Genomic DNA, 13,291 nt, shown 5'->3' with positions numbered 1-13,291 from the left:
TGTGACTTTTGGTGAGCTTCCGAGCCTCCGTTTCTTCTCTATAAAGGGCAGTTATCATTCTACCTCGCATGGTTGCTTAAGGAATACATGCAGTGAGTTAAAGTACTGTGAAAACTGTAAATTACTACATCAATACAAGTTTTAATTTTTAAAACCAGGAAATTGGAGAATTCTTTAAATTGCCTTTAATAGTTTAAAAAGTACAGTAAAATACCATAACATTTCAGGATGCTATGGCACAAATTCAGTCACATCATGTGCTCAACTTCATTCCCTCATCCTTTGCCCCTTCTGCCTAGCACAATGCCCTCCCCAGTGGTCACTCACATGCTGCTTAAGTGGTTAAGTGTGTGATTTTAGATGATACCATCTCACAACTCCTCCAACCTGCCAGAGGAACCCACAAAGGCAGAACCATGAACTGTGTGTGTGAGAGAGAGAGAGAGAGAGAGAGAGAGAGAGAGAGAGAGAGAGAGAGGAAGAGAGAGGAAGAGAAATCAGGACATTAAATCCAATAATCATGAATTCTTGACTACTTCTATTATAAAATGTATGTATGTAATTTCATATTAAGGATTAATGAGGAACAGCAGCACATAATACAAGAATGTCAAAGAAATTATTGAGAAATCTATCACACAGCTGAGCAAGAATCTTTACTCTGCTCAGCATTTCTGGGCTGGTACAGGCTGGAAAACCTTTACATCAACCCAAGTGCAGAGGCCAGCACCTTCTGGCCAATTACGATGAGAAGAGTAATCCCAAGATTTCCACCGGGGACAAGGGTTCTACTCACCTGGTGTTGAGCCTCCTCCAGGTTCCCACTCGCCCAAAGGGAGAGGCCAAGACCATGGCGAATTTTGGCTTCATCTTCTCTTCGGCCCAGTTGCTCAGCTAACCTTAAACCTGAAATCAGATAGAGAAATTTTAAGGAGACATAGAAGATACACAATTCCACCTGCCAAGGAGTCCAGGAGGGTAATTCTGTCTCAAGTGTAAATAAAATATGTTAACACAGCTAGATAAAGTGCAGGGCAAAGGGAGAACCAGCCAGGCAGAGTAAGCATTCTCTTCAAATTCTGTGATGGCAGCAACCTTTCCAGGGCACGCAAGGCGCCCCAGGAAGAGCTCAGGTGATGGCGATCAGCAGGAGACAGGTTTGCGTGGCAGGCAGAAACACTGAAACGAATGGAACCTAACCTGCCACCCTCCCAGATGTGAAATCCCTCGCTTTGCGAATGAAAACTGGGCCTATAAATGGATCTAACCCAATTCTTTGGCTGCAAAAGCTTTTCCTGACAGTGCCATGGTCAAGCACAGAAGCCATGCTGATACAGTTCCCTATTTCACGTGCACAGGATCCAATCAGTGTGGGTGGGAGACATACTGATGTACTCCCGAAAGCAGAGTGCTCACACCGCCTGACACCACCTTCTATTACTGATGCTGATGCATTTCATGTCCAATCTGTTTTTCCTTTAAGGCTGAGATTTTGATGTGCCTCAGCGGGGTTGCAGAACAAGTGCTATTATGAGTCCAAAGTCTTAAATAAGATTGTCCCCATTCTAAAGGCTTTCCGATAGACACCTGCAGTTCGGGTCACTTACTACAGTAAGCTTCTGAATTTCAGGACACCAGCAACCTCCCAGGCGTTGTGGGAGCCAAATAAGGGGGCGCCCACTTATTGTACTGGCCACTGAGTGGTTCTCAGCATTACTTTGTCCTCATTACCCTCCCTGCTCTCTGGACACAGGCGTTAGTTTGTCCAGAAGACAGCGTGAAGGCTCCCACACTAGAGCTGCGCACACAGAGAAAGGACTTCCTTTTCCTAATCTAATTCAGGGTGGATGGGAGCCCGCTTCTGAGCATGCTGGGCCCATGCAATTTCAGGCTTTTGAAAAGGAACTGAGTCAGTTGAGAAGCTAATAAAAGCAATACTCAGGTTCCAGCTCATAAAAATATTACGCATTTCAAAATGCATATAACTCAGAAAACTTAGAAATAGCATTTTAAGTTTAAATCATGTTACTGGGTAACAAAAATAATACTTGCAAGTTATTCACATTTTAAAATACCTCACAGAGTAGAAACACAAATGAAAGAAGATGGATCTTGGATGAAAACCAGGAGAATACTGGCTGTTTTAACCTTCAACAAACTAACCATACTCATTCTTCAACATAGCTATCCCTGCCAGCTCTGGGTCTATGAGTTGGAAGTAAAATCATTGAGGTACCCCCCCCACCCCACCCCAATCCCGAGGTACCTTCTGTGTAAGCTGGGGCTTTGCTTTGTTCCCTGCTGGGTCCCCAGCAGGTAGGGCACTCCCTGGCCCATAGTCAGGGGTTCAACAACGAAGAGCTAAAAGCCCACTGGACAGACAGCGTACCTGTTACGCCCGTTTCTGCTTCTGTCTCTTAGGGATCTGACCCAGCCATCCAGCTCTCTTGGAGCTGGTCTGCTAGGAACTAGTTGCACGACTAGGGAAGGCCACTAAATTGCTCCAGGCTCCCTCTCTTCACTGGCAAAAAAAAAAAAAAAAGAGGAAAGGCTGGACGAAACCAGTGGTTTTAACCAGGGCATCCCTACAAATCACCTGCAGGGCTTGTTCAAAAGACCCAGGCGAGGCTCCACATGTGAGAGTCTCCTGAGTGGGGCCCCACGAGGTTGATCCATAGGCCCCTCTGAAAACCAGAGAGAAGGCACTGAAGTGGTTTCTGACTGCACTGTTCCCTCCTTGCAAGAGGGTACAGACCCGACTCAGAGGACTCCCAAAGGCCTTCCAGGTGCCCTGCTCTGTCACAGCTCACGAGAAGCGGTGTCTTGTCTGGCCCCAGGCACCCCGGCTCTCTGGTAGAGCACACCCATGAAACAAGCACCGAGGAGATGCCACCATACGAATTTAGGTCTCTGCGAGCCTTAAAACTACAAGGAACAATAAAAATGAAATTGAGTTTCCCATAAATATAGAATTATGTTACAATGTCTCAGGCAAAGCAGCTGCTTTATGGAAACAATATTTCAGGAAGTACAAAAGAACACAGCTGAAAGGTTGTCATATGCTGGGTCTGAATTTAATGGTTTTCACAAATTCAACTGAAAATCGCCCCCAGTCTGTTGGAATTCTACCACAGTCAAGTTTCAGGAAACCAGAAGCCAATTCTCATATTTAATGCATCGAGGCAAGCTCCCAGTGAGTGGGAGCCAAATAAGGTCTGGGAAGCGGCGCTCAGCCTCTCGGTAACCTCTCAGCCTGCAGGCCAGAGCAGTCCCTGGTCTGTGCAAAGAAACGTCAGCCTCTGGCCCATTTTCCACTTGGCTTCCTGCTTCCCTCTCTCCCGGCTTCCCAGCTGGGGCTCGGGAGGAATAGGGACATGACTGCCCCGACCCTGTTCTGTTCCTGGGAGGTTTGGAGCAACGCCACCCAGGGTCTCACATGGTTCCTGGGGTCAGAAAAGCTGGGTGAGCCCCACCTCACCACTGACTGACCACGCAGTCAGAATCAAGTCATTGTACTCTCCGAGTCTCAGGTTACTTAGCTGCAAATGGGAATAAAAACCTCTCAAGGTTACTGTGAGAATTAAATCCAATTAAATAACTATATATGTTAAAAAAAAAAACAACCAACCCTTGGAAACTATAGCTGAGAGTTTTTGCTTGAAATCAGCAACAATTTCCTTTTACCAGTGAGCCAAGATCATCATACCTGCCGCTTTCCCAGGACGGGAGGATGCAATGTGCCCATGGGAGGAGCAGTGTTTTCCCGAGTGGAGAAGAGGTGAAGGAAGCCTCCCAGCACTGACAGCTCAGGTAACTGAAGGGAACTTGACAGCAGAAGGGAAGGGGGAGGGTCAGGAAGGGGAAGGGCAGGGAGAGGGGGAGGAGCAACAGCAGCTGCAGCCACTTTCTGGGCCTGCCTGGAACAAGACTACTGTGCCCCATCCCAGCACTGAAGGTAATAGCTCTGAGAAGGAAGTCTAGTCAACTGCCTGAGTGACCCTCAGACTGATGCTTCAGGGTTGGACCTCAGCTGCTGCAGCAACATGGACTTCTGGATAGTTGTGATATATTCTAAGAATTTTCCTCTGACTCTTAAGTTTGACATGATTAGATCTTATTTGATTCACCTTGGCAGAATGTGTTGTTCACTCAGAGGATTCTGAAAAGCAGGAAGGAGGGTATCTGCTCCTTGGGCAGCTGGCTGGCAGAGTAAGACAAGCTGGGTAATACACTCTGGACCCTAGAATGCCTTTGTGCTATTAAAGAACACCCAGTGGGGGGCACCATGGTTTCGGAGTGGAACGGAAGTGGCTTCTGAGATCCTCACTGCAAGCTGGGTGGCCACTCAGACGGTGCATACTGCCCTCTGACTAGACTCTGAACTCCATCTCAGAGTAGACCCAGAGACCACGGGGGCCTTTGCACTTACCTTCCTGTAAGTACATGACCGCCTGGGAATAGTTCTGCAAAGCATGATGGGTCCTTCCGAGGCTACTATATGACACCGTCTTGGCCACCAAGTCGTTCATCTGGGCAGCGATACTCAAGTGCTGTTCTTGATAGACCACAGCCCTCTCGAAGGTGCCCAGAGATTCGTACGTCAGGCCCAGGTTCCCATAGGCTCGGCCCTGGCATGTGGGGTTGTTGGTTTCCTCTGCGATCTGCAGATCGAGCTGGTGGTACTGCAGGGCTGTATCATACTCCCCCATCTGCTGGTAGACGCCCCCCAGGCCACAGGCCGCATCACTTTCCAGAGCTCGGTCTTTCATCTCCCTAGCAATGTTCAGCTGGCGTTCAAGGCAGGAAATGGCTTGTTCGTAATTCCCTAATTGGCTGTGCAGGCTTCCCAGTTCTCCATAGGCCTGGGCTTTATTAAAGGCCTCCCCGAGCTCATGGGCGACCACGAGCCTCTTTTCAAAGCACACAAGGGCTTGCTGCAAGCTCCCCATTGCCCTGTGGGGATGTAGACAGAAAAGCAATGATATTATTTTGTGCAGGTGCAGACATACTAAAGCCCCTGAGAAAATGAAAAGCATTTGTCACTGTCACTTACTATAGAAGCTCTTAACTCCTCTTCTAGCTAAAATCTATCATGTGCCCTTAGAGTGAGATGCAGGGGAATTTCATAATCTGGAAAGCAATTCAAAAGTCATCCCTTAGTGACCTTCCCAAGAGCTTGAGATTCAATGGGATATACACCCCAGAGGAAACATAAAATATATTAATAGGCACAATGATAGCAAGTGAACTGTTTGGTTCTTCAGGCCTCCCAATTTCCACTACTGCTTAGACTATGTTTTTGAAATCACTTTACAACAGCTATAAATCCTTCACCCTGAACTCCACCGAGCACTCTGTGGGTGATGATTTAGTTTGACCCTTGCCTTCCCTCCACTCCAGGAGCCCTAATCCCCTGCCTATCTGGAGAAGCCGTATATTTTGCAGACACAGACACCTTCTTGGGCTCCCCACATTCGGCAGGAAAAGCATCACCTTGGCCAACAGTGTATCTTTTTGTGCTGCTGCTAAGAGATGACGTGATAAGACTGGGAAGAACACAGATTCGGGCAGCAGACCAAACCAGTTGTGTGGAGGCACGTAAATTCCTTTTCCTGAGCCTCAGTTTCTAAATGATAATAAATCCCACATCCCATAGCAGATGATAATACATGGAGAGCAATACAGGATTGCTATAAATGTTAAGCAAGATATATATGCAAGGTACCCAGCATGATGATAGTATATATTTATTCACTCCTGCCATTATCAAATGGCTTTCCCTAAAAGCAACAAAATGGGGGCCAAATAATTGGTGGGTACAGATGATGTATTAAAAAACACTTCATATAATGTGGGAGGCATTCGGAAAAGCTCAGTGAAATTGATTCACTCATCTTTCCTGTTCTTATTATCTTTTATCTTGCTCATTACGATGCAGTCAAAAAGGCAATGCAGTCAGAGTCAAAGAGCCCTGGGTGTGACTCTCAGCTGTCGCTTTTAAACTGTGTAACCTAACCTCTCTGGGCCTGTTACCTCCTCCATAACATAAAGGCAGTACTATCCCCTGCTAAATTCACAGAATCATTGGATGAACCAAATGAGATATGTATGAAAATGTTTTGTAGTTAACAAACCACATGCCATTACTGTCACAACTGCTCTTTGTGCAAGTTTATCAGCCACATTTACCTGTGTCCGTTTCCTAGGCCCCGGTAAGCCTTGGCTTGGTCTTGCATGCGATTCAGACTCTGGGCAACAGATAAATATTGTTCATAGTACTTGATAGCTTCCTCATAGTCACCCAGGGCCTCATAGCAATCCCCCAGGTTGCCGTAGGCCCGGCCCCTGTCGAGCACAGACTCGTTTCCACTTAGCTGCTGCAGCATGGCCAGCTGCTGCTCGAAGTAGCCGATGGCTTCTTCCATCACATTCATGTTCATCTTTGTGATGCCCATGTTGCCGTAGACCTGGGCTTCTAGACTTGGATCCTTCAGCTTCTGCCCTAGATCCAGCTGCTCTTCGTAACATTTGAATGCCATTGTGTATTTCCCAAGGGCCATGTAGACAGCAGCCAGGTGCCCGTGAGCTCTGCACTCCCCTGGCAAGTCGCTCAGCTCCTGATATACCTCCAGTTCCTGCGTGTGATAACCCAAGGCCTTGTCGTATTTCTGGATCATTCGGTATGCAGTGCCCAAGGCTGCATATGCACTGGCCTCCAGTCTTCTGTCCTTTACATGATGAGCTAAGCCCAGCTGCTGCTCATAGAATTTTATTGCACCATTTATATCTTTTTTACAGATGAATATATCGCCCAGGTTCCCTAAGGCTCGGAATTTAGCCTGGGAATTATTCAGGGACTGGGCTAGGGACAGCAGGTACTTTTGACACTCTTCAGCTTTGCTAAAGTTCAATAGAGCCTTGAATGCTAGGCCCAAGTTGCAGTAAGCTTTCGCTTGGCTCAGTTTGTCATGAAGGTCTTTGGCCAGTGCCAGATCCTGCTCATAGTACTTCACCGCCTCCTGGTAATTTCCCAGGCAGTAATGGGCATAGCCGAGATTGTGGCAGACCTTCCCTTCTCCCTCCATGTCTTGAAGGTCTGGAGAAAGCCGGAGGTACTGTTCATAGTAGGGGGCAGCTTGGACATACTCCCCCCGAGAGCAGTGGAAGTTGCCCAGGTTGCTGAGGGCCCGGGCCTCACTCTGGATGTCACGCAGCTCCCGGGCAATGTTCAGGTGGTTCTGATAGTGCTGCAGGGCCCGGTCGTGGGCACCCAGGGCCTGGTAGGCCACAGCAAGGTTCCCGTGTGTGGATGCCTGCGAGGCGCGGTCATTCACTTCCATAGAGATCTGCAGCTCCTGCCGGTGGTACTTGACCGCCTGGTCGTACATGCCCAGAGCATTGTAGGCATTGCCCATGTTCCCATAGGCACGGCCCTGAGCAGCGTAATCACTCAGCTCCTGGGCGATGCACAGGTGGGTCTTGTGGAGTTTCAGTGCAGTATCATAATCACCTTTCATCTGGTGTATGATTCCTGAGAAAGAGAACAGAAAAAGGTTAGAATAACATTAGCAATTTGGAAAAAACTGTAATTTGCAACTTAAGTTATACTCAAATACAATCCAGATGAATTAAAGAGCTTAAAATAACAGAAGGTAGAATTAAATATTTATTAGGTCTCCAGAGGGAGGGTAGCTTTCTATGCTTCGAAGCAACAACAAAAAAAACATTGACAGATTTGATTATAAAAATAAGATGTTTTCTACTACAAATATATATCTAAAATTAAAAGGCAAACACCATACTGGAAAATATATTAAAAATACAATAGCTATTGTGTGTAAAGATTTTACTGGGTCTGGCTTTTTAAAAAATCAAGATTTAAATTTACTGAAATGGGCGAAGCACTGAGGCAGCAGACAACTCACATCCAAGGAAATCCAAAAGGTACCCAGAGGGAAAAAATGCTAATTTCTTTTAATAATCAAAGAAATGCAAAATAAAGCAACCCTGAAGTACCACATTATGTTTACTAAATTAGCCAACAAAAAATTTAAACAACATCCTATACTGATGAAGCTGCCCTGACACGGGTAAACACATCACTGCTGGACATAAGTTGGCACAGCCTTTGGAGAAGCAGCATGGCAAGAGCCACAAGCACAGTGCTGCTCAGACCCTGCAAAGCTCCTCATGGGAGGGCAGCGTTCTAAGGAAATCAGGCAACAAATGCAAAAGCTATATGCATAACAATGTTTACTGCCACAGTATGGGTTAGTGGAAAATCAGGAACATCTTAAATGGCAAACACAGGGGCCGCCATATATCAATCCAATAGAGGGTTTTTGAACATAACTATGCCCCACTGGAGTGGCTCAGAGGTTGAGCGTTGACCTATGAACCAGAAGGACACGGTTGGATTCCTGGCCAGGGCCCAGGGCACATGCTGGGGTTGTGGGCTTGATCCTCAGTAGGTGTGCAGGAGGCAGCCAATTGATGTTTCTCTCTCGTGCATCTTTATCCCTCTCTCTTCCTCTCTCTCTAAAAAAATTAATAACAACATTTAAAAAAGATAATTATAAAGTCTACGCAGAAAAATGGTGGGGGAGGAAAGATTCTTACAATAATGATTTTTTTGGCTTTTTTTAGAGAGAGTAGAAGGGAGGGGGAGTGACAGAGAGAGAAACATAGATGTGAGAGAGACAGATCGATTGGTTGCCTCCCACATGCACCCCGACCATGGCCGGCTGGGGATCCAGCCTGCAACCAAGGGAAGTACCCATGACTGAAATCAAACCTGAGACTCTTCAGTCTGCGGGCTGATGCTCTACCCACTGAGCCAAATCAGCTATGGCTTCTTACAATAATATTAAGTGGAAAAAGCAGAAAACAATGCTGCATGCTCCCTGTGACGAGTAGGAAAAAAAATATGCACAAGGACAAGACTTTGAGGAGATCATGCAAAATAAAAATAGATGCCTTGTTAGGTGATGGGATTTGAATGATTTTTGTTCCAAAATTTCTTGTAATTCTGCTATACAGCTTTTACTGTCAACAATAATAGCACTTCAAACAACCCTCATAAAGTATGCTATAAGCTGCTAAGCTAAGCCATTGTTTTCACAAGCAGTTCAAATGAGATCATAAATATCAAGTAGTTCCAAATGAGGGATATTAGAGAGGTAACTTCGGAGATGCCTTTAAGGTGAGCCTGGTTCATCCCAGTTGGGGCCAGGGTGGGGCACTGGAAAAGCTAGAGGGAATCTAGCATGCAGACAGTTTCTCCTTGCCCTTGGTTTTGAACATGCTTTTCCATGCATCCGTGTGGGAGCTTTGCAGTGGTGACAAAAACCTGCAGAAGTACAAAAACTCAGATACCAAGATGGCTTATTAAAATATCTGAACTGAAAATAGAGGCAAGGAGGAAGCTGTCAAAATCCAGCCCCTGCAATTTGCTTATCTCTGTGACACCTTTCATTAGTTCGTTCATTCATTCATTCACTTGTTCATTTGTTTATTCATTCATTCACTTACACACCGACCCCGCAAACATGAACTGAGTATTGTACACTAATATTGTGGTGGGAGCAGGGGAGAAGAGAAATGAAGACAGGTGTCTGCTCTCAAAAAGCATACAGTCATAAGGGAAACAGTCACGAAACAAGTCAGTACACATAATAAATGCCTAGGGGCGGGGGCGGGGGGAGACAGGAGCATGTCAGGGCCGCTCTTCTGGTCCCCACTTCCTCCCTGCCTACGATGGAGGTCTGCCCTACCACAGGAGGTGTGTCCATCTCTGGGCCCAGCATCTCTTTGACATTAACTGGACTTAGGGTACTGCATACATCATTTAGCCTCTCTGAGCTTTTTAAGATTCATCTATAAAATGAGGAAAATAGTAATATGATACAAGCCTTAAAGGATCAAATGAAATAATGTATGTATAAGTGTATTGTAAACTATAAAGTGAAATTCAAATACTAGTTACTGGATGTATTAGATGCTTTAAGGAAAAGGAATGCTGGAGCTGGCAGAGATTAAATAAACTATGGCAATTCTTCTGTGTATTTGCTTGTATGAGTAAAATATGTAATTTAAAAATAATTAAGAAATCATGGTACTCTATGCAATGCAATAACATGGTACCATTAAAAATGGTAAAGAAGTTTACATATTGACATGGGAAAAAAATTGTAATATGTTAATGGGATATATGGTCACAAACAGTACATTTTAATAAAAATATTAAATAGGATATATGTATATATGTATATATTTACATTTATAATATACACACATACAACATAAAATTTATTTAAATGTTAACAGTAATAATTTTGGGGTGGTGGAATGGCACTTTTTTCTTTTTGATTATTTGTATTGTCAGTGTTTTTTCTATGATGAATGCATAACCCTTGGTTTAAAAATTACTGAAAGAATTTTTGAAACTGATCCAATAAGAGGAGTGATATTCCTGGGGGTTGGGTCTGGCCACTCCCCTGGGCTGGAGATGTCGCCCACATCCAAGCTGGAAGGATGAGCGTCTTCAGAACCTGTCTCAAGGTTAGAAACTCTGAGCTTCCCAAGAGGCAATACCTTAGCATTACCCAGGACCCCTGTTAGTGGTGACAAATTATTAGTGACGTCAACATTTCCGTTCAAAAGACCAGCAGTTAGCCTGGACCCTTCAAATGCTTTTATCTAAAGAGAAAACGTTTAGAATTCAAATTTCCAGGTATCCTTAAAGAAAATGAATCATTTCACTCCCTCTCTCCTCAGCTTCTGCATTTCTGAAATGAGAGTCAAAATATCTGCCCAGCCACCAGTCCATAGTCATGGACAGAGCCAGAGCCGGGGAGGGCAGCAGCGTGCCCACATCCCCTCTGAGCACTTTCTCCCCAGCAATGTCTTTGCATTGATCCCCCATCCCCCCAGCTTTGGATTTCACTGTAATGATTTTTAAGCCAATATGATCACTAGTCGGTTGCTAAGAGGATGTTGAGACCTTCAGAGAAGGCAATCAGAGGAAGTTTAGGTTTTTTCCTGCTCCCTACCACCAAAGACACAGGTCTCCTTGCTAGCTCCCTGCTCCCCACTGGTACCCCATCATCCAGGAAGCTGACGAAATATCTAGAAGGCACACCATAATGGCAAAGAACAGAACTTTAAGTCAGAAGGCCTGTTCTACAAGCCTGGCTCTCGCCTCATTAGCTGAGTATCTTTGAGACAGCCACTTTATGTCTCTGGGCCTTTCTTTCTTTTTTAAATTGAAAACTTTCTGATGTTGTTTGCCTTCTTATTAATAAGGTCAGGTGATAATCATCTCAAAGAAATGGTATGAGAAACATGTTAGTATATATCAATAATCTGTGTAAACTGTCGCCTGCTTTCTACCCATGGTCTGAGCAGAGTGCGAGAAAGGAAGGGGAATGCTGTCTGGCTCTCAGGGCCTTAAGAGTCTGGCCTAGTTAATAGGGAGCAGTTGGGACGATAATGGCTACTCAGGGTTCAATGATTTGTGAAAGAAACTGCCTGCTGGTTATGGCAAAATGATCTGACCCCCAGCCAGCTTGCCCGCGCACCCCCCTTCCCTCCTCCCTTCCCTCCCGGTCTGATACGTCCAAGGATCTATAAAGAATTATAGGAAGATTCTCAAAACAACTTCCGGACACGAGCAAAGGCGAAAGGATATGGATCTGGCTGAGTGAGGATTTTTTTCATCTGCCCTGGGTCTCTACTGTCTCGCCGCTGCCAGCCAGGAGAATTCTGAACGGAACATTACACACAATTGGCAGCCTTTCTCTTTATTGAGGCAACATAAAAGCTGCCGAGAGCTGCCAGCAGAGTGACTGCACATGCTGAGGAGATAATCTGCAGATCCTCCTTCCCTTTGGAGACCGCAGCTTGATTTTCCAGGGCCGTCACTCAGATGAGGACTTGCAGAGGGCCTGTCAGCGGGGTGCGCGAGGTGACAACGTGCTCGGGGAGGGGAATTAAATGAAGATTAGTGGGGCAGAAGACCTTCCACAAAGCGGAGTTCTCACAGGGGGGGTGGTTATGGATGTATACAGCAGCACCCTCGGCCTCCACCTCTGTCAGGAGTGGTCACTGCCCTGGGAATAGCAATACCGACTACAAAGAGCCGTTGTGAAAGCCAAGGAGACCAAGCTTCTTAGAAGCTCGCACAGTGCCGGGACATAGCAAGTGCTCAGTGCATTTTGCTTTTATTATTAACCATGACCAGCAAACATCCATGGAGGTATGCATGGGACAAGCCAAGCAGGAGAATTTCTGCTGAAACTGGAATGTTTAGCGTTTCAGCAGTGAATTCTGACTGCATTTTCACTTGTGAATTCTGTAAAAGTAGGGCTTCAGTGCCTCCACAAACAATGGACGTGCTCTGATCATTTCCTGAGCATATTACTGTTCTGATTATTAATAGTTCATGATCCAAATGGGGGTTTAAGAGTTCATCCACGGCTTCCATCCTGGCCACATCACCAGCTATTCTCAGGGGAAACATAAGAATTGGGGATTGGAAGAGACTCTCTCACAGGCTCACTTTATAAAGACATGACCTGGGCCCAGTGAGAGGAAGTGCGTTAGTAGCAGAGCTGAGGAAGGGACGCTTGACCCAGAGCCCATCTGCTTTTAAAATAAGCAGAAGATGCGAAGGAACTGTTATTAATCAGTTTCACTAGGTGTGAACTGGGACAGTAGCTGTGTTTTATAAAGTTCTCATCTGTTAGAAATACATATGGAAGCATTTACAAATGAAATGACATGGTGTCTACGATTTACTTTAAAATACTCTAGCGGGGGTTGGGAAGTAAGCATGTGTGTGCATGCATGCATGCGTGTTTATGAAAACAGATGAAACAAGATTAGCAAAATGTTGATAACTGGTTTATGAGCTTAGTGGGGGTTCATTATACAGTACTGTCCTCTCTTTCTGTGTGTGTGTGTGTGTGTGTGTGTTTGTGTGTGTGTGTAAAATTCCACAATAGAAAGTTAAATCAAATAAGAAAGATATGCAGAGAGCTGTTCTGTAGCCCATTTTGGACTGGGAAACACTTTCTAATAGCTAAGTCCTGATGTGGATGTTTAAGTTCATTTCCTCGTCTTTGGGACCACAGGAGAGAAAGAAATCAGCTGGTTGCCAGTCTCTATAGCTGTACCAACCTCCTTATCCTTCTCCAGGCCCGGAGGAGAGCATGTACAGACTGCAAACAACACGGTGCTTGTCCCATTGTTTCAATTTTATAATCATGATATTTAGTTGTACCTTTCATTT

The 13,291-nt window shown here is 45.3% G+C and overlaps 1 protein-coding gene across 1 annotated transcript in view; it reads right to left on the bottom strand.

Moving 5' to 3' along the window:
• Window positions 1–13,291, bottom strand: part of TTC28 (tetratricopeptide repeat domain 28) — a 372,574-nt gene that overhangs the window by 71,916 nt on the left and 287,367 nt on the right. Inside the window, 3 exon segments of the mRNA XM_023762971.1 lie at window positions 797–906; window positions 4,430–4,953; window positions 6,190–7,531. Of these exon segments, the coding sequence (XP_023618739.1) occupies window positions 797–906; window positions 4,430–4,953; window positions 6,190–7,531 (1,976 nt within the window).

Source organism: Myotis lucifugus, unplaced genomic scaffold (assembly GCF_000147115.1).
Source record: "Myotis lucifugus unplaced genomic scaffold, Myoluc2.0 scaffold_269, whole genome shotgun sequence".
NCBI classification, from domain to species: domain Eukaryota; kingdom Metazoa; phylum Chordata; class Mammalia; order Chiroptera; family Vespertilionidae; genus Myotis; species Myotis lucifugus.
Note: the sequence above shows the minus strand (reverse complement) of the source record. Positions and strands in the feature narration are given on the sequence as shown.